General features: G+C 53.8%; 1 protein-coding gene across 5 annotated transcripts in view; it reads left to right on the forward strand.

Annotated features, from left to right (window-relative positions):
* The window catches only part of PRR5L (proline rich 5 like), a 70,366-nt gene extending 45,638 nt beyond the window's left edge, over window positions 1-24,728 (forward strand). For 4 of the 5 annotated variants that reach the window (XM_011233914.3, XM_034646600.1, XM_011233912.3 and 1 more), the window contains 5 exons: window positions 1,125-1,182; window positions 5,853-5,944; window positions 8,912-9,052; window positions 13,746-13,872; window positions 21,995-24,728. In XM_011233914.3, the coding sequence (XP_011232216.2) occupies window positions 1,125-1,182; window positions 5,853-5,944; window positions 8,912-9,052; window positions 13,746-13,872; window positions 21,995-22,389 (813 nt within the window). In that variant the 3' untranslated portion in view covers window positions 22,390-24,728. The remainder of the gene's footprint in view (window positions 1-1,124; window positions 1,183-5,852; window positions 5,945-8,911; window positions 9,053-13,745; window positions 13,873-21,994) is intronic. The other variant, XM_034646601.1, reaches the window with a different exon arrangement.
* Window positions 24,729-25,187: the final 459 nt, after the last annotated feature.

Here is a 25,187-nt window from a genome sequence, read left to right on the forward strand (position 1 = left end):
GTACGATTTTACAGATGAGGAACTCAAGAATCGGGGAAAGTAAGGCCAAGATCACACAGTTAGAATGTGGCCGAGCTGGGACTTGAACCCGTCTGATGTCCAAGTTTTTTCCACTCTGCTGTGCATGCTCCTGTCATCATTGCAACAGGGTGTAGGGTTTTATCAAGGAGAAAACTAAGAAATGCATTAGGTTTTGTGTGTAGGATACATATCCCCATGGCCCCCCTGCCCCATAAGCATAGGCCTTTGATAATCTGATAAGACGAGGTATGGTGGAGAGGCACCAGCACATCCTTGCTCTCGCAGCTTCTGTGACGTGTGGAGAGGCTGTTCCACTTCTACAGGACCTGCTCTAGCCCTTCAAGGGCAGGAAGGGGTCTGGGTGGGAAGACTTGCTGGTAGGCAGCAAAGCGGAATGGAGAGGACATAGCTGCTGGCTCCAGGAAGACCTGCTCTGTCTCCTACAGGCAGTGTCTGCCCTGACCAGCAGTCAGGTAAGAGTGATGACACCAACTGGATGGAACTGTCCGGAGGGTTGGAATTAGGTGAAATGAAGGATATAAACCCTCTGACATACACAGAACACTCAACAGTTGTTAGGTGCAATTGCAAAAGGACTTCACCTTATTCTCTCTTTCCAGAACTTCCCACACACATGCTCACTGACGGACACATACTCAGGGCTGCTTAATGTTTTGCACATAGTCTCTTTCATGTTAGCGTGAGAAACCCTAAATTTATCTTTTTAAAAAATATCATTTCTGTGTAATTTCCCATTACCTCAATGCTCCCTCTTCTGAGTTTAGATTAAGGGCTTGAAGAACATTGGGTGTCAGCCATAGGTCTGCCATAGGAGCCAGCCAAGCGTGAGGCATGCCTCCTTCCTGCTTGGAGGGATGGGTGGCGGTTGGGTTTGGCTCTTGTCTCCCTTGTTTGCTGTGGGATGTCTCGTGGACTTCAACCGAAGCCTGATCTTCCAAGAGGACAAAAGGCGCCTCAGACTTGGAGGCTCGACTAGCCTACAAGTGCCCAGAACCCCGCGCCCTCAGCCATCGGAAGTGGAAGAAGGTTTTGTCACTCTCTGAAGGAGCCCAACCCTTGTGTTCTTTGTTCTCTCTTGACAGAACCAGCTTCTCGCAAAAGGCCTGTTGTTTGTGGAGGAGAAGATTAAGCTGTGTGAAGGCAAGTACAAGGCAGCCCTCGTACAGCGGGCTCTGTGACTCAGCCTCTGATGTTTGGACAGCTGAAACGCTTCTGTCCAAAAGTGGCGGGCTCCAAGTGAGTGATTCACCCCGCGTTTCTCCTCCAGCTAGCCAGCAGCGCTTCGCTCGGAGCCGGCCACTCGTGGCTGTGCCAGTCACATCTGTATTTTGAGAAGTCAGGTGGAACCACTGACCTTGTTGGGGGTTTTCATAGGATTCATGCTGGCGGTCTCCTGTGAAGGATTAATTATACTACAGATCCTGCCATGCCGTTCTCTCTGGTCTGATCCAGGCTATTCCTAATTGGCCTTTTTCATGTTTCTTGTGGTCCTTTATGACAGGAGACCCCTACCCATTTGGGGGACATTATTCTAAGCAGGTACCTTCTGAATGAGGTATGTGATTTGATAGGCAAAGGAAGGTTTCCTGGATTAAAAGATTTTAGAGCTCATGGGACAGGAGAGAAAGACACCAGATGGAGATGGGAGACAGGGCCAAGGCAAGAATGGCCCAACCCCATGACTCTACCAAGGGCTGCCTGCTGTCAGCTGCCACCAATGTGGATCCTAATCTTAGCTTGCCACCTATTGCTTCCGTGACTTTTGGCGAGTCTCTAGGTTCCTTAAGCCTTGGTTTTTATCATTTTTTAAATGATCAAATGGGGCTAGGGAGTATAGGGAGTGTAATCAGCGTAGCCCCGTTATCTGGCACACAGTAGGTCCATAGACTGGTTCCTCCTCCTCCTCCTTTTCTTTTTTCCTGCTCTAGCCTAGAAACCTCTGTGTGTAGGTCACATTTAGTAATAGACAGACACAGCAGGCAGGAGAGCATGCTTTTTTTTTTTTTTGCCCCATTCCCTGGGAAAAAGATTCTTGTCCAGTACAGTGTCTCCTAGAAAGATGAATAGGAGACAAATGAGAACCAATGCTGGAAGGGTCCAGTACCTGGTTCACAGTAAGTGCTCAGCAGACCTTTGGAAGAATAGAAGCTAAAAACAATTTCTGTATATCTGAGAGCTGACTGAGCCAGTAGCCTTGTTTTCCCTCAGTACAACTGTATTCAGGCTTTTTCAGCCTTATAAATGCCCCTAGCCCAAGGCCTTATTTATTTTTATCCTTTGAGAGAGAGCACACATGCATGCAAGCAGGGAGGAGGGGCAGAGGGAGAGGGAGAGAGAGAATCCTAAGCAGGCTCCACACCCAGTGCTGAGCCTGATGCAGGGCTCGATCTCATGACCCCGAGATCATGACTTGAGCTGAAATCAAGAGTCAGACCCTCAACCCATGGAGCCACCCAGGCTCCCCCCAAGACCTTACTTTTAAGTGACAGGCTTTGATGAGAAGTGTATGCCCCTCTTATATGTTGGGGTCAGGCTAGTACGCAAGCATGGAAGGTGGCTGCCTCGTAAAGGGAGGGAAGAGAAGCACGGTCTGTGGCCATGGTCTTTGCCTGTAAGTCATCTGGGGAGTGACCACAAGCTCCTGGAAATGTGGAAAAGCAGCTTCATGAAAAAGATACTGAGCAAAACCGGAGATTTAAGTGCTTTCAAGGGGACATTCAGTGCTGAGTGAAAGCCCAGGAACGGAGCTGAGCTGACCCAGGCCAGGGAAGGTCATCCGAGGTTCTGTGCCTCTGCCCCCCAGCACGCTATGGGGCACTGGGCCGGGCATTCTGCCCGGGTCTGCTCTCGTCCTGGCGTCTGAGCTCCCCTTCTGCACAGCAGACGGGCCTGTGGAGAACCTCTGAGGGCCTTTCCTGTCTTCAGAACATCTCCAATTTTTTATGTGATGTCTTCAGAACATCTCCAATTTTTTTATGTGATGTACTACAGCTCCAAGAAAGATTTTATTTGGCTGAAAGGACCCTCTTGCTGTAAATCATAGTTTGGAAACCACAGATAGGATCCATCCTATCACTGAACGGACCTTACTTTGTCGACCTCACTGTTTACTAAGCACGTGCGCCCTGCCTAACAGCCACGGAAACAGCACACGCAGCTCTTACCCATGTGTTGTTCTTCTGCGGGCAGGATCTGTCATCATAATTCCAGTAATATTTCCCAGAGCTTTAGCGACCTTGACCGTGAAGAGTTTCTCATTCCCCTTCTATAGGCATGCGGCGATCTAAACTCCCGTGGCACATTAAGAGGACAGTTTCTGTAGGGTATTCATCTAGAACCTTCCATCCAGTTGCCCTTCATCTTTGCACGGAGCCAAGTCCTCTGGGCTGTTTTCTGAAGGTGAAGTCACCTCCCCGTAACTCTCTCTTCCCTGGGGCTAACCTGTTTCGTTAGCCTGTGTCTGTCTGATGTTCTCCTCTGAACATTTTCCAAAACGTCCATTACTCTGTGAAGTTTGAAGCCAGCAATTAGACCCAGGTTCCCAGGAGAGGGGCCTTCCTGCTGCCAGGTCGAAGGATGACCTCATGTGCCGACGAGCATTCCGTCTTGGCGGCGGAGGGGAATAAGTAGGCCCCTGCACTGACCTGCACCAGTCTCCTTCCCTTCTTCTGTGTGCAGAGGTCTCTCTCATGGAGGGCTTAGGATACAGGCCATCAGTAAACGAGCTGGAAGAGCCCTTTCTCCTGTGAAGGACGTTATCTGGGTGTTGGGTTCACCTTGGTTTTGGGCACCAGGATGAGAGCTAACATTTCAGATGTTCTTTTGACACCCCCGCCCCGACTCCTCCCTGTGGTGAATTAACGTGGCCTGCATTTGAAAAGACTTGTGTATTCAGACATCGATTGATGGTCAGCTGTGTACCAAGTGCTTTGCTCAGTGCTGGGGACACAGTGGTGAACAAAGCCATCATAGGATTCCAGGCCCTGGTGGAGCTCACTACCAGTGCTGGAGACAGATATAAAACTGTAACTGCAACAGGTACTAAGACTACAGTCCATAGGTGGGGGTTTGGCCAGTGGGCGAGACTTTGCTGTAGAAGTGATGCTGGAGCTAAAACCAGAAGGACAGACAGATGTAAGTTAGGCAAAGGTGGGGGGGGGAGAACAGTCTAGACAAAGGGACTAGCACATGCAAAAGCCCTGTGGTGTGAAAGATCCCGGTGAGCGTGATGGGCTGAGGGAAAATCCACATAGTTAGGGCCCAAAGGTTGAAGGGAAAGGTCAAGTGTCCTCCCCCCCGCACCCCCCCCGCACCAAAATGTCCATATGGTGGAAGTTTTCTTGATCTAAGAGCAAAGGAAAATGTTGTAGCTAATGATTTAGTCCTGTTCTGTCCTGTCCCATATTTGGATTAAATGGTAACCTCCTTTCACTCACCAGCCTTAGCACCTGCGCACTTGATACTTGCTATTCATTCACTCAGAGATTTCTAAAAATGGATTTATTGATCTGTCTGGCATCGTGCTAAGCACTAGAAATAGTAACGGTGAGCAGGACAGACAGAGCTCGCGCGCGCACTCCCGTTCTAGTGGAGGAGACAGACAAGTCAATAAGTGATTCCAACCAAGTGTAATTAGCACTCCGTGAGGGAAATTAGAGGGTGCTACAGATCTGCATTTGCCCCTCGTGTGTTTCTCTCTGACCTTTCAAAATCTGCACATCTTCGGCCCTGCTTGCTGCTAGTTATGCCCTTGCTCTGCTCTCTCCCCCAGCCACTGCTTTTATTGTCCATTAAATTAATAGGCGGAAGATGCTAAATGAATCTTTCAAGACCTGTTCAGTGGAGCTGGCAGTATTTTGCCAAACGCATCTCTCAGTGTCTAATCTTGGCTGACCCAGTTTCTCTGCCTCAGATGAGCGAAGACAGTGCTCAATCAGTTCTGTCATCTAGGTCATTAAAAAGCAGCCACCGTGTGGGCTCCTCGCTGCCCATGCTTGCCTTCCTGCAGGTGCAAAGTTCCTGGCACAGCCTTCCGGTGGCATTGGGTGACCCGCGTGCAGGCAGCCTGGGACTGGTGCCTGACCGTGGTCAGCCTTCTGGGTCCCAGGGGTGAGAGCAGGCACAGCATCAGGAGGCGGGTCCTGTGTTTTGCAGGTGACCACTGTAGAGCATGCTGTCCACCTCCCACCCACCCCCACCCAGCCCTGGTTATTGCAAACCAGTGGGTGGAACTGACAGTTTCTAGGCCCTTCTTTTCCCCTCCCTGTACTGACAGCTCGAATCCAGAATAAAAAACAAACAAAACAAAAAACATTGTCATGATTAGAAAATCAAAACAATAAGTAATTGATCCCCCCAGATTAAATTGGTCAAGAGCATGGGTTCTGGAATCCCAGCTCTGCCTTCTAGCTGTGTGACGTTGAGCTAGACCCTTGGCCTCTCTGAGCCTGTAAAATGAGGTCATAGAGTTTACCATGAAATGTCCTGTAGATAAGTAGTTCAGCACAGTGCCTGAGAGTGCTGTAACCATTCCCATGATGGCACCAGTTGTCATGTGATTTCCAAACTTTCAGCTCCCTTTGCTGGAGGGGACGATAGAAAGCATTATTTTCCTATTTTCAGTTAAGTCTTCCCATCCAGTTCCACGTTTACGTCTAGTAATGCCTTCTACAGCAAATGCAGGTAATGAGCTTCTTCTGTCCCCCTGTCCTCATGCTGCATTTGACATGGGATGGTCTCTAGCCTCTCCTGCAAGTAATGACAAATTCTTTTCTTTCTTTCTCCCCTCCCATCTTCTCGCCCTCATGTAGGTGAAAATCGCATTGAGGTTCTGGCTGAAGTGTGGGACCACTTCTTCACTGAGACTCTCCCTACCCTGCAGGCAATATTTTATCCAGTTCAGGTCAGTCTCACCGAGGAACGACCTCCTGCCGACCTCAGCACTCTGTCTCCTTCCTTGGCCTTTGGCCAGCTGGGGCCTCCTGCTGAATAGGGGAGAGGCAGGACATCGGGTGCTTGGGTTGGCTGAGGACCTCGGCGCTCTTTGGAGGGCTCTCTGGCCTATGTTTAGCATCTAACCTCAACCAAAGCGAGAGTGCCTGCATAACTAACAATTCGTAGGCTCTCGTCACCCTCTTGGTTTTGAGTATGTCTGTATATTCTTGGAGTGGTTTGTGTCTCCCAACTTCTCAGAAGTAGAGAAGATGGGGCAGGGAGACTTTTTTCTTTTCTCTTTCTTTTCTTCTCCTGCCTTTCTCTGAAGCCCAATTTTAAAGCAAGTTCCTGTTGTCCCGACTTGTGGGAAGGGAATCATGTTCCTTGCCTTCCGTGAGGGGTGCCTGAAGACGAGCAGCCACATAAGGGAGCAGAAAGAACCTTGGACTCCATCAGTAATTGGACTTGGGCAGGCTCATTTCCCTTCTCGGAGCGTAGCTCCATTTCATCTGCAAAATGTGGGATTTTGAGCAGAAAATGAGCAGCGTCTCCTTAGTGTTCTTATTCTGTGATGGGAACTTATTCGTACACTTGAGTTGACTTCATTCCACCTTCCTGCAAAGGCTAATGACAGGACTGGTCACTGCCAGGTCAGAATGGACACCCCTGCAGGCAGGTTGACCGATAGATCTTCCTCTGCAAGATTGAGATCTCCGTCCTCCATTGACACCGGCCCTGCTCCACCCGTTGGGGTGAAGGCGCCTATCTAATGGGGCTTTGTTGAAATGCGGGTGTGGGGCCCAGAAGCAGCACAGCCCTTAGTAGTGGCATGTGCCAGACATAAGGGCCCACATGCTTTGGTTCCTTTGAATGGTGTTATATGGGAACTTGGAATTCCTTTGGGAGGGTATGCCTACAGAGTCCATTTTCCATTTCTGGCCTGCCCCTAAGAGTTCCAGCAGAAGCTCTGGCCTACAGCTCACTGCTGTCTTCATCCCACTCTCAGCTCCATCCTGTACCCCCATTTATGTGGACGGTTCAGCTCCCATACCCACAAACGTCTCCCCTCCCTGGAATGGTCACTCCTAGGCCAGTGCTGGTTCCTAAGAAGACAGACCTGGGAGGTAGAGTTGTCAGAGTGAGCAAATAAAATTATAGGATGCTGCGTTAAATTTGAATTTCATGTAAACAATGAATAATGCTTCTACTAAACAATTATTCACATTCAACTGGACATTCTTCGGTTTTATTTGGCAACCCTACTGGAAGGGTGTGTCGACCTGGGTCTCTCTCGGAGGACCCTGCGGGCATGGAATCCCAAGGTGTGGGTGTCCAGGTGGTTTAGAATGGAGTGTGGCCCCTGAGTGGGCGTGGCCCTGTTACAGTCATCGGATGGCCGAGAAGGGCCCTCCCTGGCATATATCCAGGCAGGAGCCCAGTTGTTCGGGTCTGAAGGTGTTGCCCGTTCTGCTTCTCTTGGGAAATTGCAACAGCTCCGTGAGAGTTGATACTACCCCTGCCCACCCCCTTCCCCACACACAGTCTCCCAAGTGCTGCTGCTGATCCAGACACCCCACCTGGAGAAGCCCGGAGTTGGGGGTTCTCACTACTGGTAGTAACACGCTGAGGTGTCTGTCGGTCCAGTTCGGTCCTCCTTAGAGCCCCCCGTCTGTCTGGGTGTCTGGGTGAGACCTGCGTCCTCGTCGGACAGATAAGTTTTTGAGTACCTACTGTGTTCAAGGCTGTGGAAGCTTGCCTTCATTTTCCTACCTTAGAAAGCGGAAGGAACCCAGGAGATGAAGTGAGGGCATAGCTAGCTACGAGGTTAGAGGTCAGTGCCGATCGCAGCACCTTGGGCAAGGCGAGGTGGGGGGACCGCTGCCATTGGAGGTGGGCGGGGAAGGCAGTCGAGGAAGGGGGGGGTGGTTGACCCAAGCCTGGAAGGCACTGGCGGTGGTTGTGTGCGTTTCTGGGGACTGAAGCGGGGGGGGGTGGCAAGACGACTCTTGTGCGTTTCTGAGACCCCAAGGCGTTCAAGTACGTGTGAGACTTCCTTAAGCCTTGGCAGACTCGAGGGATGAAAAGCGACCTCCTGTTTACCAGGTACCTTCGTGGTCTCTTGGGCTGTGCCAGGAGAAGCCCATTTTTGGTGTGTGCCATGTGTATGTGTGCAAAGGGGGAGTCTAGGAAAGAGGCCCTCCTTTCTCGCTCTGCTTTGGGAAACTTCGGGAGCCCTGCAATCAAATAGTTAAGGTTTGCGATCCAGCTCTACCCTGGAGATAGAACTGTAACTCTGGGCTCGAGGGGTTTCATCTGTGAAGTAGGGTTTATAACAGTGCCTGTCTCGAGGGGTGGGGACTAATCGTGTTAGTTCCATCTAAAATAGTGAGTGTCATGCCTAGCACCTGGAGCTCAGTAAGTGTCAGCTCTTGGGATTATTAGTTATTTTCATCTTCCGCCCACATCCTGCGTGGTCAGACTCGTCCCTGTGTTCGCCTTCTTGGCCTGGTGCATGCTAGGTGCTCACATAGCGAACACAGAGGTGAGGAAGCAGCCTTGAAAGTGGGGGTGGGGGCTGGGGTTTGGGGGGTGTTGATCTTTTCTCTCGTTTCCCCCCATCTTCCTCTCTCTTCCTCCTTCCTGACCCTCCCCTCTTACCGTCATGACAGCCTGGCTCCCATTTATGTGTCTTGTATCATCTTGGGTCACTTAGGCAGGTCGAGTCACACCCTGTCTTAAACGAAGCTTTCCTTGGGAAGGACAGGGGCCAAGTCTTCGACTCTTTGGCAGCCCCCCGCCCTCCCCGAGTTCTGCAGACACCTCGTCCTGTCCCATCCTGGTGTTCTGTCCACTCTGGTTGTCCTGGACTCCGTGTTTTTGGTGGCATATCCAGTGGGCTCTCACCTCCCAGCCCTGCCCCCTCTCTCCTCTCCAGGGCCAGGAGCTGACCATCCGCCAGATCTCCCTGCTGGGCTTCCGTGACCTGGTCCTGCTCAAGGTGAAGCTGGGTGATTTGCTGCTGCTGGCCCGGTCCCAGCCACCCTCGTCCATTGTCCAGATGTTGCTCGTCCTGCAGGTGGGTGAGGCCCCACTGGAGACGCGGCCACCAGGCCGGGGGAGGAAGAGACCCTGTGGGACGTGGGAGGGACCGAACGACCTGAGCACCCGAGCTCAGCTGCTGTGCTTCAGTGTCGTTGTTCCTGTTTCTCAGTGCGTTTGTTCATTTGCTCGACCTCCGCGGAGCGCCTGTGAGGCCCCTGGTGCTGTGCTCCATGCTGGCATCCCAGTGGGGAGGGGTGGGGCGGACATCCTCCCTCCTCACCCGCGAGCCACAGGTAGCACGTGACAGCAAGAGCCCCCTGGAGCTGAGCTCGAGCCACACCAGGAGCTCCCTGGAAGGTTCCCAGGGCAGGTGGGCCTCCTAAGAGACTACAACCAGAAGCGAGACCGTGTCAGGCCCCAAAGCTGCCAGCCTGTTGCCACTGACTGGTCTTTCCTTGTCTCTCTCTGACGCCGCCTCTGCTGGCCCTGCCTGGTGTCTCTTGGACTGGGTGTTTCTGTCTCCCCCTCCCTCTGCACTTACGTTCAGTACTTTGGTTTGCACCTGGCCAAACGTGGCGTCACACACACACAGCTCATGCGTTTCCACCAAGGGGTGACCCGGATGGTTGCCTCTTCATCCCCATTCTGAATCAACGGTGGGGAGACAAGCTAGCAGTACCGGTTCCTGGCTGTGTACTAGGTCCCAGCCGAGGACTTTGTGTGGTGTTTTCTGAACCAGATAATCCAGATGACCACTTCCTGAGGTAGATAGTGTCGTCAGTCCCATTTTCAGGTGAAGAAACGGAAACCCAGGAAGTGCGTGCTTGTCCAAGTTCCCTCAGCAAGTGGCAGTAGGATTCAGAGCTGTGTAAACTCAGGGGACAGAGTCGAGTTGGTCTAGCCCCGGCTACACGACTCTCCTTTGCCAGCCAGTCATGACCTTGGGTCAAGTACCATACACATGGCCTCAGGGAGCCCAGTCCTATGGAAGGGGTGCACCATTCCCAAGAAACAGATGTGGCCCAGGGACGCCCCCCAAAGATGGCTGCCTTGCCTCCCCCTCCGTAACAGGTTCAGATGCCACAACGTCGGGTCTGAGCTGTTCCCCGGGGCAGCCGGTGTCGTCCTCGCCTCAGGACAGCGGTGACCCCACTGCCCTACGGCAGGATTGGGGCCTTGGGCTCCCCCTCCCCCGGCTGCTGTTCTCTTCCAGGTCTCTAGGCTGGGCCTCCCCTCTGGGCCTTCTCCCCCTTTCCTGAAGTCCGAGGGGAGCGGGAGTTACCTGACAGGATGAGGGTGCTCTTTGTTGCCCGGAAAGGCAGGTCAGCTGTTTTTCTGTCGGGGAGAAGGAGGGGGTTCAGAGTGTGTGTGTGTGGGGGGGGGCTTGTGTCTGAGAAGCATAAGGCAGAGCTTGGTTCCCAAGCAAGGAGTCTAGAAAATGACCCCTTTGGGGTTCAGATGGGAAGATTGGGAAAGAAGTTGGCTTTCCCCCTCTTATTTCCATGTATAGTATTTTAAGAGTGAGAGGTGATTCTTTTGTTGTTGGTGCTGTTTTTGTTCTCTGTGAGGGTCCCTGCCTGCTGCTAGTAGTCCGGGAAGGCCTCTGTCCGTGCTAATGAAAAACATCCACCACGTTCCCACGTTGGACAACCCAACGACCATCTCAGAAAGCTGCCATCATCCCCTTGTAGCCCCTTAGGGGTTAGCCTGCTTGCCTAGGGGACACTTCCTTTGTCCACCCGGGCCTCCAGCCCACGTTGCTCTCCAAGGGGTTCCTGGCGATCTTAGGAGAACAGCCTGATCTGTGTCCCCGCCTCTGGTCCTCCCGCCTCCCCAGCCTCACCTGGAGCCTCTGGTCACACCGGCCACCTTTGCCTCTCCCTGAGGTCGCAGGGTCTGCACACTTGGGTTCCCTCTGCTGAGAACACTGTCTCCCAGGGCCCACAGCCCCTCTTCCGGTCAAGGCAGGTCTGTCCGTGTTCTCCTCCCTCTTGGGCCTTCAGCACCTGGCACATGGTAGGCACGTGGTAGGTGTTAACTAAACATGTGTCCGGTGAGTGACGCAGCCAGCAAGAGCCTGAGTGGGACTGACTCCAGGTCTCCGGCCTCCAGTCCCCTGATGGTGACCATCATGCAGGGATTTCTGTGTTGGCAGAGGCAAGGAAGTACCATCCAAGGAGCTCCGTGGTTGTGACAGATATCTGGGAAGTTGAGCAACGGAACAGTCCCTGTTTTCCTACTTTCGCAGATGAGGTGTGGGTTCAGAGAGTCGGCCAAGCAGCTTAAGGTCACATACTAATTTGTAAGAGAATGTCACCCATTCCTCAGCCCTTGCTCAGATACCACAGCCTCCCTCCAGCAGTGCCCCAGGGCCTTGGGAGAGACCGCATGAGCTTCTGAGATGGTCCACTTTCATGCCGGGCATTTGCGCTCTTTCCCGGAAGATCTCGTGGGACGAGTTCTGGCCCACGTTCTTCCTCACTCCAGGAGCTGTGAAGCCCAGAGCTGGGAATGTGACAGGGCCGAATAGGGATCTTTGGCCAGTCGGGTCTATCTTCTTGAGTAGCAGGGCAGCAGCTGCTGTATCTGAATGCCCTGGGACCATGTCATTGCAGAAAGCCGTTAGAATTGCTCCCTTCTCTCTCCAGGCCCCCCTTTGCCCCAGTGCCACGAGATCTGGGGCTGATTTCTCCTTGCCTGACTCTCATACAGTGAAAAGAGCCGTTTCTCAGGCCTTTTCTGGCACTCTTCCAAAATGTCCCCGAACAAACCTCTCCCTCCCCAAAATGTGCAAGGGGCTCCAAGTTCCCTGCTCTCGGTTGTCTGCTTCTGTCCCTAGGCTGCCCCAGGGAGAGGCCGAACCAGAGATTTTGACTGTCGTAGAGATCTGCTTCCTCCTGGCAGGTGCAGCCGGGTCCTGAGATCATCCTGCAGCAGTGCCTTCTGCACTGACCGTGCAGTCACCCAAGGTCCCATGCCGAGCAGGGTCGTCTGTCCCATCGCCATCTTGAAATGCTTAGTATTTTTGAACAAGGGAGCTGCACGCACATTTTCATTTTGCCCTGGGCCTTGCAAATACGTGGCCAGTCCCCCAGCCACGCTGAGGGCTGTGTGCAAGTCAGGTTGTCAGCGGCTGCCCTGGGAGAAAACCACGCAGCTCCCAAGCACGCACTTGTTACCCATTTTCACCCCACTGCCTCTTCTTCGCTCTCTGTTGTCCCTCTCCGTTGAGCATTTATAAACTGTAGTGGAGGAAGAAAGGCTTGGGGCGAGAAGGCAAACGAGAAATATCCAGGAGGAAAAAATTAAAAAAGAAAAAGAAAGTTTCCTCAGCTCTGAACACCAGTCGAGGTGGTTTTGGGCCTGACACTGCCCTGCTTTTGAGGCCTGAGTGGTTTCCAGGGAGCCCGGGGAAGGCTCCCCTTTCCCTTCTGCGCCCTTGAGGATTCCCTTCCTGGCTGAAGCACCCCAGTGCTTTCCCCCCTTTATTTCCATTGTTAGGTTTTCTAGTGCTTCAGCCCAGGGTGAGGGCTAGGTATCGGAGCCCAGCGGGCATGAAAAACCACCCACCTTCTCCCCACTGTCCCTTGCGGTGCCAGGCAGTTCACTGAGGCACCATGCTGTTTATTCCGCAGGTCCTCCCTTCTGACCCCAGCCCCAAGTCTTCTGCCCGTAACCCCCTTCCCCAGCCTCCTTTGTGTTCCCTTAAGCCAACCTGCCCTCTCTTCCACCGCCCCCAGCCTTCCCTGTCTCCGTGGGATGGGCCCTTCCCACTTCACTCCCCCACAGTCCTTTCCTCCAATCCCCCAAAACTCCAGCACGGTGGGGACTTTGTACTTTCTAAGTGAAGGTGACGTAACCTCTCTTCCGATGTGAGAATTTGGTGGGCCATCCTATTGGGCTGAGTGCAGCTCGGCTCCCCTGCGGCCCCTCAGCACAGAGCAAGGCTTCGAGTCCTTTCCAGCAAGAAACTGATCCCTAGGCATCTGCTGGTCTTCTGGAGAACCTTGGTCACTCTGGTTTCCTTTTTGGTTTTTGTCCGTTGTCATTTGTGTTAGTTGCTGTTTGCAACAGGGGACACCTGTCATGTTGAGCTTTTGAACTAATTCTTCGTCTTGGTGCTAAATGTATGTCTAGCTCCACAGTGACTCTTTGTTCTGCTGTTCTGGATTTTTCCATATTCTGTCGCCCTTTCTTTTCTAGCCTCCTTAGCAAGTGGCAGTGAGGTGGGCTCAGAGCCAGTGGAGCCTGCACTCCAGTCCTGGGTGGCATGAGCCCTGCGGGTCTTAGCTCTCTCGTCTGTGGAAGGGGGATGATGAGTACACCTGGCTCCTCGGCTTGTGGAAAGGCCCCTGTGCTTCGGTCCATGGAAGGGGCTTATGCAGAGTGCCTGCATGCCAAGTGTGAGGCAGCCACTATGACAGTGGGTGGGGTTACTGTGGCCAGGACCAGTCAGACCTCAACCCTGGAGCTGCGCAAGGACAGTCCTGCCTGCCCTGCATGGCTGGGCCCGTGGGAGAAGATGCCGCGGGGCACAGTTCTGATCACTGTGACTTACGGCAAGGGACTCGTGGCTTCGGATTCCTTCATTCCAGCCACGAGGATGATGCCTGCTGGTATTGCTGCTTTGCATGTAGCAGGAGGGCAATCGGGATTTGCTGGCTGAGTGCCAGCTGGCCCTGGCCATTTTTGACTGACCTTTGTCTCTCTTGGATGTTTATTTCCAGAGTGTTCACGAGCCCACAGGCCCGAGTGAGGGTTATTTGCAGCTGGAGGAACTGGTGAAGCAAGTGGTATCTCCTTTCCTGGGCATCAGTGAGGACCGTGGCGTCTCGGGTCCCACATACATGTCAGGTAAGGGGCGAGGCTCTCAGGCTGCAGCGATGTTTTCCTGCGCCTGGATTATGTAGCAAGCTCTTTGCTTCTGGGCCGATCTGTCCATGTTAGTCACTCGTGTTTCCCTCTGGCCTGGGTCACATAACCTCCCCGCTTGACAATTCCTCCCCAGGGACCGATACTGCGCCTCTGTGGTCTTGCTTGTCTGATGCGCATCTTTGATCAGTGGCTTTGATCTTTTTCATGTGCCTGCAATGTTCATTTTCCCGTATCTGATAACCAGAAACTGTGCCTGATTGCAACGCCCGACACACACTTGAGTGGAAAAATCACTCGTGGTGGATTTTCCCATGAAAGCAGCTTGAAATGGGAAGACAGTTCGTTTTGTGTGCAGCCAGATGAAATGGCGATGCTGTTCCCCCCCGCCCTTGTCTGTAGGTACCACCAAGGCCTACCTGCCAAGGAAAGGCGCTCCTGGATTAGGGGCAAGTCCTGTTGGTAGCTATAAAGCTAGCATTAGTGTCAGGCTCTGCACTTGGCACCCTGGAGAATCTAGAGGTGAATTGGATCTGTTCCTTCTCTCCGTGAAACCACAGTCCAGATGGGGAAATAGCCCTATGATAGGCTTATCATAAGAGGCATTCCTCAGTTACCTTTTGAAATGAGAGGCCCCCCCGCAATGTAGGAATTTTCCTATCTCCAGCAACTTTAATGGTGGTCACAGATAGTAGGCACTCAAAAACACACCTATTAGGTGGGTGACAGGCAACTGTACCCCAAGGCAGGGGTGACCAGCACCTATACAGAGGTGCAGAGGCTGAAAGGAATTCCCTGAACTTGGAATCTTTTGCCCCACTCTCCTTGCTTCAATGGAATTGTAGCTGAACTTCAGAGGAACAGTCTCCAGCGAGGTCCTGCCCTTTCCTGGGCCTCACTACTGCAGGAAAAGCAGGGCTGACTGGCAGTTTTCCTGGCCCCTTCCTGTGTCTCTGGAGACACCAGCTTAGCCACGGCCACCACACATCTGGGGTGCTGGCCCCAGCCTGCCTGCTGGGTCCTTCCCCCTACCCCTCCCTTCCTCCCTTGCTCACTCACTCATTACACCCAGCACCTGGTACAAACCAGAGTAACAAGGCCGGCTGAAGGGAAACAGTCCCCCCCCCCAGCCGTGAGCAAGGTGCCATGTGGCTACGCCCTCCATGGAGCCCACCTTCTGGCTTCAGCCCAGCCCACTGGCTCACCAGCTCACCGAGATTGGGGCAGGAGGATGCAGGCAGATGTCAGGACACAAGCAGGTAAGCTGGGCCATGGCAGGGACTTGGCCATCGGCTGGGCCTAGAGCCAGGAGTAAGGATAGATTCGAAAGTTTGTTCGGGGAGTACTTACTCTAAGAGGGGATGCCTTTGGCTTTCCAGGTAAACTCAGAATACTACATACTTTTGACAGATTATAAAGTAAAGGCCTGAGGTTTTCTTACACCAAGGACAATCCTCGCATTTGGGCTGCTTTCTCAGGAGGGGCAGAGGGGGAAGAAACTGACTCTTTTTGATTGTTTTATTATTATTTTAGCAAATGTGTCCTGAGACCCTCCCCCAGGTACCTGGATTTGAGGTGCTACAGGTCTACCCAGGATTAAAACTGACCCGTCTCTGCCCTGTGGTACACACGGTCCAGTGAGGAAGTCACAAACAATAGATCACAAACAATGACTCATTAGTATACAAGGACTCTAAGCAGGGGAAGGACATCAGCCACGGGGCCCACAGCAGGCGTCCTTCACCCGGACTGGGAAATCAGGGGAGGCTCCCCAGAGGAAGTGATACCTGAGATGGGTCCTGTAGGATGCATTTGAGTTAGTCTGCCTTCCCTGTTTGCTCAGCTATCCCAAGCCAAGGGAAGGATCTTTGGGAGGGCTCTGGGGTAGGGGGAGTGGTGAACAGGAGGTTGGAGCCTTCGAGGAACTGAAAGACCTTCAGAGTTACAAAGTGGCTGGTGGCAAGGGAAGGCACAGGTCTCAGACTACATCTTGGGCAGGCACTCTCCCCGGCGGGCTGGATACCGTACCACAGAGTGGGTGCCACTGTACCCATTTTACAGGTGAGGCAAATGAGGATTAAGGTCACTTGGCTATTGGAGCTGGGATTTCAGAGCCCCGGGTTGGTTGCTCTTTACCAGCTGTCCTGCATGCTCCACCCTCATCCCGGCCTACCCCTGTCAGGTTCTAGAAGGCGATTGTGATTTTACTGAGGGACAGCTGAGGAGGTGGCCCTTCCCCCTCATTCCTTAGCCCAACAGGGTTCCAGGACCAGACATTTCACCCCAAACTGCTACAAACTAAAAAGCTAAAATGGTCACAATGGAGCCCTTCCTTGTCGAGGACACCCCTTTGCCGGATAACGTGAGGACTGTCTGGGCCTCAGTCTTTCCGTCAGTAAAATGGACACCGTAACACCTGTCCTGCCTGAAGGAGAGGAGTGTGGAGACCACCAGCTGAAATGTAAAGCCACATGAGGGCTTTGCCATGGTCCACTCGGGGCCCATCCAGGGCTGGGAGTGGTCAAGGAAAGCTGGAGGGCTCATCTCAAAAGCCACCACTTATCAAATGCCTGTCATGCTGCAGGTGCTGCCCAGACGCCTGTCTTCCTTGTACGGACTGCTGAGGGCCTCAGTCAGAAACCTCCTGGGGGAGGGAACCAGAGCCAGAGCAGTGGTTTCTCCGGGGGTGGGGGTGGGAGCACTGGCCCAGGCATGTTTGGCCCCATGGGGATTCTTGGGAAGTCTTTCTTCCTGTGAGCCGGCTGATAGGTTTGAGACGTGAGCCTCACGCACTGACCTGCAGGGCTTGGGAGAGAGAGGAGTCTGAGGCTCGCGTTGGAGCGACTGTGTGCGATGTGCGGTCACTTTCCTAGGGTAGTGGGGATGTGGAGGTGAAGAGGAAGAGGGAAAGCTTTAAAAAAAAAAAAAATTTGTCAGAGTCCAGGCCCACATCCTACCTTTCTGGTTCCCAAAGTTTCCAGGCTGCTGCCCTGGCTGCTTCCAAGGCCCTCGGAGCAAACGCTCAGAACACCCAGCATGCTGTGTTTCTCCACACAAAAGCCTCCCCCAGATCTTCCTCCATTGTGTCTCCAGGGGGAGGGCCCTTTTCCTCAAGATACTATAACTTCTCCTGACAAGTAGGCTTTCAGGTGCCCGGGCCTGGAAAGAGACGCCCACAATGGGCTTGGTGTGCAGAGGTCACAATACCCACATTATGGCGGCCACTCCTGCGAGCCTGGGAGATCAAAGGCCTGGGAACCGAGTCCCCCAGAAAGGGCCTGAGGACCGCCTCATCCAGGCTCTGCTTCTCTGGGGCTTTGAAAGGAGCTGCCATTGCTGGCTCCCGTGTAGGGGGATGAATGCCAGAGCTCGGTGGGGCAGCTGGGGAGTGAGGAAGGAATAAAGGCTTCCCCGGGCCCCACCCCGTGTGAAAGGCAGGAGGCGGAGGTCTGGAGGTGGGTGCTGGCTGAGGTGGCAGGACCCGGCTCCTCTCCCAGTTCAAAGGGCACCCCTGTAAGGAAAGGACCCATTTTGCCCCCAGGGGGTGCCCGCCCGCTTAATCAGTCTCTTCAATGGAGATTTCCTTCCCTGAGTGGCAGGGCCTGGCTTTCCCTGGTACAAATAAGAAGAAGGCGGGGAAGGTGGCAGGCAGCACCAGTGTGGGTATCTGTCTCAGCTCCCAGCCCAGTATGTGGCCTGACCCCACTGGAGCCGCAGCTGACAGCGCTGGTCTGAGGTTGACTCTGGAGTCTGGTGGGAGCTTATCGAGGAAACACTGTCTGCCCAGGGGACTCAACACAGCCCAGCGGCCCCTGTGGTCTCAGTTCTGCCCACACCCAGTCCTGGGAACCAAAACATTCCACCCAGAAGGCAGAAGAGCCCTAGGCCTCTCCTGTGAGTCATGAGCAGGGAACAGCCATAAGGAGAGAGGCGGAGCCTGGCCACAGAAGGAACAGGGCCTTGAAACTGCAAGGGATGGGCTTCAGCTGTGTGGCCTGGAGTAAGTTACTCGATGTCTCTGAGCTGCCGAGGGCTGAGCACAGAGTAGGAAGAAGGTGCCCTGTCTCAGGGCAGGGCCCGGGCAGAGCTGCTACCTGCTGTGTTATGGACCCCAGCTAGAGGGTGGCCTGGCCTCCTGGGAATCACTCCAGCTGAGAAATTGTCTGTGCCTCCCCCGGGAGCCCAGACCACATCCTGGCCCTTGCCGTGCTGTGTGGTCCTGCCTGATGATTTGTCAGTCTCCCCCGTAGACTGTCAGCTCGTTGGGGGTGGGGAGCACGTGACGCCCCTCGTAGCCCAGGCCCTAGCCCTGTTCTTGGCTCTGAGGGTCCCATCTGTCAGTCACTCTGGAGCAGGCCCCTCCAAAATGATTCCTCTTTAGGACTTCTCCTCCTGACTCCGCAGCGAGCTCCTGCCTTTACCTCTGCCCTGTCATTTGTTGACCTTGTCTTTTTTTTTTTAATTCCATTATCGTCACCATCCAGCATTCTATTAGTTTCAGGTGTACAGTAGGGTGATTCGGGAATTCCATACATGTTGACCTTGTTCTCACAGTTGCTTGTGTGCGGGCTTCCCAATGGGCACAGCAGGGCCTCCACCATCAGCCCTCGTCTTGAATCCTGCTTCCATCTCTAACAGTTTACAAAGTTATTCAGCATCTTGACTTCAGGTTCCTTTTCTGCAAAATGGTCAGAAGACGAACGTGTCCGGGAAGCACTTCCTTTTTTGATACAGTCCCTAGCCCACAGTAGATGCCCAGCTAACGATTGCTCCCAAGACCCTACCCCAGCACATGCAGGCACACTCATACACGCACGCGCGCTGGGCTCAGGCCGCTGCGGCAGGCCCCGTGTCAGATTCACATTTCTCCCTCTCAGTGGTGACTGCAGTGTTTTCCCATGTCGCAGTTCACAGTGTTGGCTGAAGGAGGGGGCAGGTGTCACGGGGGGGCCCCCCTCACTGTGGCTCCAGCTCTCAGCAGTAGCTGAAGTGGCCTCTCTTGTCTTTGCTGCCTGTTAAACCCCCAAGGACTTTGGGCTTCTGGGCTAACAACGCGCAAGAGAGATGGATCACGTCCAGGGGCCCATCTGAAACACATTTCCTGGCTCATTCTGCCAGGCTGGGGCCCCTGGAAATCATCAAACAGACTGTCATTTCCTCCAGAAATGCTGCGTGTGTCCACCGTCTATCCCCCAGGCCCTCAGCTTACCCTGGGCCCAGCCTTAGCTCTAGCTCTCATCTCTTCCTGGGTCTGTGTGTAAGAAATGCTCACCAAACGGTCTAGCCCAGTCTCCAGCCCAGCTAGTTGAGGGTTTGGGCCACACCAGATTTTGCAACTGCCAATCATAAGTTCTTGCTTCTAACAACTAGCAAGAGACAAACGAATTGTGTCCAAGGGCATTTTTTAAAGGATGGTTCTTTAATGGGATCCCGGCTTCTCTGAACTCTTCTGGTGCCTCTGTCTTATAGTTATCGATTTTTGTGATCATAGAAGTAATACATGGTTATTGTAAAACTGTGGGAACATTATAGAAACGTTGAGGGTATGAGCACCCATGCTCCCGAGAGAACCTCGGCCAATGCTTGGCATGGATACTTCCTTCTCGGTTGCTCCTTGCCATTTTGTCTCCTATTCGTTCTTCCCCAAAGAGAAGAGCCGCTGACCCAGCCTCTTCCGGTCCCAGCCTCTTGTTCGGGACCTCCTGGGGGACAGTGTTTGCTGTTCTGTGCATTAAAGAAGAGTGTGTCTTCTGAGGGCAGCAGTGGGGCCCTGAGACCCAGTAGTGTGCAGTGGGGAAGATCTGGGCACTGCCATTCAGAGCCTGTGAGAGTTGGGCCGAGCCTCAGTCTTCCGTATCGGAACAATGGAAGAGTGAGGAGAGCCCTGGTGTTTCAAAGGGAGACTGGGAGTCCGCAGTGAGAAAATGGATGGGAACACTCAGGAAAATTGTACATATTATTCTTTGGTTTTGAGAAGTAATTATTATTACCTGCCAGACAGCCCCCTTGGGGCTCAGAGCCAGCAGACTTGGTGACTCAGTCCTGAGTCTTACAGTTTCATCCTCTGGTTGTTGGATGTGTGTCTGTGTGTCTGTGTGCACCTATAAAACTGTCCAGTGACAAGAACCACGGAGAGCCTTGCACATGGACATGGCAGGGCTCACTGCGATGTGCATCTAGGAGCAGGAGCTCTGGAAGTGACGACAGAGTGTGTCTGGGCCCTCCAGAGCCACGGGAAGAGCCAAGAGTAAACAAGCAGAGTGGGCCGTGTGTCCCCAAGGACAGACAGTCTTTGAGCCTCACGGTTTCTCTCCCTTTAGAAACTAGGTCTTCCCCTGGGATCCTGTCCGTGTGCAGGAACACCACTCCTGTCAAGCGTCTCCCCTGCTGCCTGCCGCCTCCCCCGATTAGAAAGGGAGGGGTTTCTTTTGGGGTCTTCGGGGTCTCGGGGATATGGGAGCCGTGGAAAGCTGGGACAGACAAGATGGGGTAGGCGGCTGGACGGCTGGGAGAGCTATACACTGGTAGAAAGTGGGATGGTGAACAGAACCCACTTGGTTCTCAGCCTTCCATTCTCAGTCCTCTGTCTCGCTGGGGTCCTCCAGCCAGCTCATGGTACAGATGCAGTGCCGATGTGAGGAAGAGGTGGGGTGTCTCTTAAGGAGCATGGGGAGGTAACCGTCCCGAGACCGAGGGGATGTAGGCTTGTTGTGGCCCTGGCTTTCCTCATTTCTGGCCCCCCAGGCTCCGACCCCGCATTGCTCCTGCCAGGTACATCTTTCTGGAGCACAGCCCCTAACCCGCCCTGTCCCCCACAGCTTGTCTGATCACAAATGGTTCTGGCTTTCAGGGGCCCTCCTGTGATCAAGGGCCGTCCTGCCTGCTTGTCGTGTCTCCACTGTTTCCTGTCTTCCATGTTCCCGCCAGGCTGTGGCCTGATGGCGCACCTGGCTCGGCACCTGGCTCGGCACCTGGCTCGGGCTGCTCCCGTGGCTCAGGTGGCTGTCCCTTCCCCCTTGTGGAGGTTATGCTACGCTGAAGGCCCAGCTCCAGTGTGCATCCTCCCCGACCACGGATCTGCTTTTTCCTGCCTCGGAACCCCGTGCACTTAGCTTGTGCTTCCCTGGAGATGCTCAGCCTGTCTAGTGTGTGTGCTTCGTGTGGGGCCATCTAGGGAGAGCAGGGTCTGCAGCGAGACCTCACTTCCCTCCCGGCTGTACTGCAGCCTTGCTGTGTTCACGTAGGTCACTTATCGCCCCTCTGATACTCTGTTTTCTCATCTATAAGGTGGGGGCTAATAGCATATCATGACCTAAGCTCAGTTTTTAGGAGGAGTCAAAAGATGAGTGCATGTCAAGGTTTAGCGTAGTTTCTGGAATGTGGGGAGCGCTCAGGCAGCAGCAGTTTTGCAATAATTCGTGGCCAGCCCTCCTTTTTGGGGTCTGTCTCCATGGGGCCATCTGTGGAGCCTCGCCCATTCCTTGATGGTGCCAAAGGCTGCTGGAATCGCGGATGACGTAAGCAGAATGCAGGTCTCAGCCCCTTGACCTGGTGGGAGGAGTGTCGTGGTCTCGGTCAGGATGATTTGGAGAATGTTCCACGGCCCTCGCTTTGACAGCTGAGGTCCCCTCAGTTAAGCTGGCCTTGGGCTCGTGGGGCTTTTCCACTTCATCTGCTGTCACCAGGGCGGGGGGCCTGCTTCCTGCGCACAGAGCCAGAGACTGTCTTTTAGAAGCTGGTCCAGCCAGAGGCCTCGAGAGGAGACTTGTTGAAAGGAAGTGCAGGGCGAATGCAGTGGAGCTCAGGTGGCAGCTGGGAAAGAGGGGAGATGCCGTAGAACCCGATGCCCCTGGGAAAGCCCTTTGGGGCCCCCTGCTCTGGTGGGAACGGGGGTTGGGGCGCGTCCGGCACATGCAGGCAGAGCTGCAGGAGCAGCGTTCCCGCCCTTCAGCTTCCTGCCCCCCTCTCCGCAGGTCTGTACCTCAAGCTGCTCCTGGACGTGGAGCCGCCACCTCCCTGTCCCCCCAGACCCATGAGCAGGTCTTGCCCCCCCGCCCCCGTCAGCCCTCCCCAGTGACAGCCTTTGCTGGTTTTTCTCTTGCAGCCAGACGCCACTCCAGGGTCCGGCCCAAGGTCGCGGTCCTGAGCTACGCCTGCCCGACGACCGCCCTCAGCCGGCCCCTGAATGAGACGGCTCTGACCCCTCTGACGGAGCAGGAGGGGGAGGCCTACCTGGAGAAGTGTGGCAGCGTCCGGCGGCACACGGTGGCCAACGCCCACTCGGACATCCAGCTGCTGGCGATGGCCACCATGATGCACTCGGGCCTGGGCGAGGAGCCTGGCAGTGAGGACAAGTGCCTGCTCCTGCCGCCCAGCTTCTCGCCGCCGCACCGACAGTGCTCCAGTGAGCCCAACATCACCGACAGCCCCGACGTCCTGGAGCAGGTGACTGTGGGCAGCCAGGAGGACTCCGAGCTGAACTGTGCTTCCCTCAGTTGAATGCCCACCCCGGGGACTTCCCAGCTCCGGCCTGGCCACCGGCGTGAGGACGGCTCCATCCCTCGGGGGGGCGGGGGGCTCACCAAGGGGCTCCTCCTAGAGGCCTAGTCCAAGTGCCCCCCGCCGTTGTGAACCTCTCCATTTTCGTGACTGTGACCCCTTCTTTGCAGCCACACAGACCCAGCTGCCTGATGCTCACTTTCTGCTTGCTTGACTCCGGATCCTCCTCTGGGCTTTTCCCCCAGATTAGTGCTGTCTGACGCTGACGCTCCCAGCCATATAGCCCAGGGCCCCTGGCATGATGCTAGTGGGAGGTCTGCTGAGCCACACAGGAAGCCGGCAAGGATGCGCTGGCCTCCGGAGTTCCCCTGCAGGTTCTTGTGATGTGGGGCTCCCAGGTGAAAAGACGTAGGACAGCGGCACCTCCTCCCTTGTTCTGGGTGGATGGAGCGAATGCAGGCAGCAGCCCCTGCCAAGCATGACGCTGGGGAGCGTGCCTTCCTTCTGTTACTTTCCGAATCCCAAGAGAGAACTGTCCCCCCCCCACCCCTCGCGGATGAGGGTCATTCTCACCTGTATATGGCTGGAGAAACCCCTCTCTGACGAAGCGAGGCCTCAGCACTCCCCTCTCCGCCCTCCTCCCAGGCTCAAGGAACTAACCTTCCTGGTGGAGTAGCTGGTGCCTTCGTTCCTCTCTCATTTCAGAAACTGACCATTTTCCTGTTGTGGGTGCGGGGCCAGCGGATGCCAGCCAAGTAGTCTGTTCCTGGATTTGACTTGAATTTTTTAAATGTGCATCGTTTCAAAAAAAAAAAATTGTTTGCAAGTATTTGCACGTAGGATCTTGCACTGCTCATTTCTGGGGTGGGGTGTGTGTCTTCAAACTAGAAAATAAACAGCCCCCCCTTAGGAAAGGAGCCTGGAAGTGGTTCAGGGTGCAGGTGATCCGTGGTGGGCAGGGCTCAGTAGCTGCGGAGCGCTGGAAGCGGCTGGACTTGATCCAGAATGGCCTGTGTTTGTGAGCGTCACGGCCTATAGCACTGAGATAGGGAGACTCAGTTTGCCTCAAGAGCAGAGGGTCGTAGCAAATGGAATGTCTCAGTGCTTTACAGTAGGGGAAGATGGGGGAAATGTGGGCAGGACTTTTTGGAGAGATGTTCATTCCCTGTGACTAAAGAAGTGCCTGGAATTTCTAACACCTGAGCTCTCAAAATGCTGTTTGGGGCGGCAGTCTTTGGTACTGTGCTGAATCCTTAACACTGCTCCCTCCAGGTCTGGGCTTTGTATCCACCTGGAACCCCTGTTCTCTTTGTATTTGCCTGTTGGCCCCACTGATAACAGCTCCAGAAAAAAAGAGAAGGCTCTCTTGAATCTTTCTGGTACCTTGTAGGTGTCCTGTTAGTCTTTGGAAACTGTTAATGAGACATGAGCCAGCTTGGCTTCCAATATGGCAGGAGGTGGCTGGGAGAGGAGGAGGACAGTGTGAGCTGCCAGCAGGGAAGAGGCCTTCTAAGCATATCTAAGCCTTGACGGCACGTTCCCTTCTGGGTGAAGATCTGGAATATGACCAGAGTCATGCTTTGGATGGCTTGTACTTTGGAAAGTTTGTTTAAAACGTTGTCTCGTTTTTATTCTTCTAAGAGAATGTGGAAGAGAAATGGCCAAAGGAGATCTTCGGGGAATTTCAAACAAAAAATAATCTCTGTGTATGTGTTGGATGAAGTCCACAAATTGACTAACGTGCATTAGCAATAGAACGTAAGTAAGTAACAACATGGTGATTTATATGACTGATGGTGTCCGTCCTTACTGGTACACTTAGCACTTGGGACTAGTATTTATTGATCCAGGCAAAGTCATTAATCATGCTTGGGTTTGCTTTTTTAGTTTACAACATCAATGATATATATGCTTTTAAATGCCTCGTCCATATACTAAATGCCCCTGATGAGGACAGCGGCCATCGGTTAAACATGTGAGCTCTTAGTGTCAGTGTAGACCCAGTATCCTTAGTTGCTGATGACTGTTAGCCAGTTTACGGCTTCACCTTCGATGTCTGTGCCTGATACTGTGCAGTGGATATTTCAGACTGTACAGAGAAAATTTTGTTGATGTTTATGGGCATTTTAGCCGTCAGAGCTGTTGCCAGAGTGACGGCGGTAGTGTTTGCAAGCACTTTTTCTCCCCTTTATGAGATGAAGCTAGGATCTTCTGGTGGCTGCGTTTTAATTGACAGGAAGCTATCACGACTCCAAGCTCTGGGTGAGCTCACAAACCAAAAACCTTTCATGTTGTCTGTTTCCAAAATAGATTCAATAAACATCATTTTGTACACGTCATCCTGTCCCCGTGCTGTGTGGCTCGACTGGATCTGCAAGCACCGCACTCCCCTGGCACTCTGTGCATCCTGTCCTCACCCTCTCTGCCAGCTTTTCCTGACTCCACGTCCCTTTTCCTGTTGCCTCCGCTCCGGGACTCGGGAGCAGCCTTACCTCAGCCAGTGTCTTCTGGGTTTTGTTTGCCATCCTCAGCTGCTCTGGCAAGTCATTTCCTGGACAGGCAGCCTGTCTGCGGAGCTTGGAAAACACCGAACAAAGTCTGGGAAGGCCAGTCCTCTTCTAAAGCCAGCTTGGGTTCTTCCCGAGCGTTTGGCCTAGAGGGGATGCTTACCATGTCTCTCATGGACTCTGTCTTCGTAGGGTCCCCTCTGATTCTGTGTGGCAGAGGGGAACTAGAATCTGCTACTCTTGGCATGTTTTCCTAGGACGGCTGGAGCACACTTGACCTGAGCTTGAAGC

The sequence above is a fragment of the Ailuropoda melanoleuca genome, chromosome 16 (assembly GCF_002007445.2).
Source record: "Ailuropoda melanoleuca isolate Jingjing chromosome 16, ASM200744v2, whole genome shotgun sequence".
NCBI lineage: Eukaryota > Metazoa > Chordata > Mammalia > Carnivora > Ursidae > Ailuropoda > Ailuropoda melanoleuca.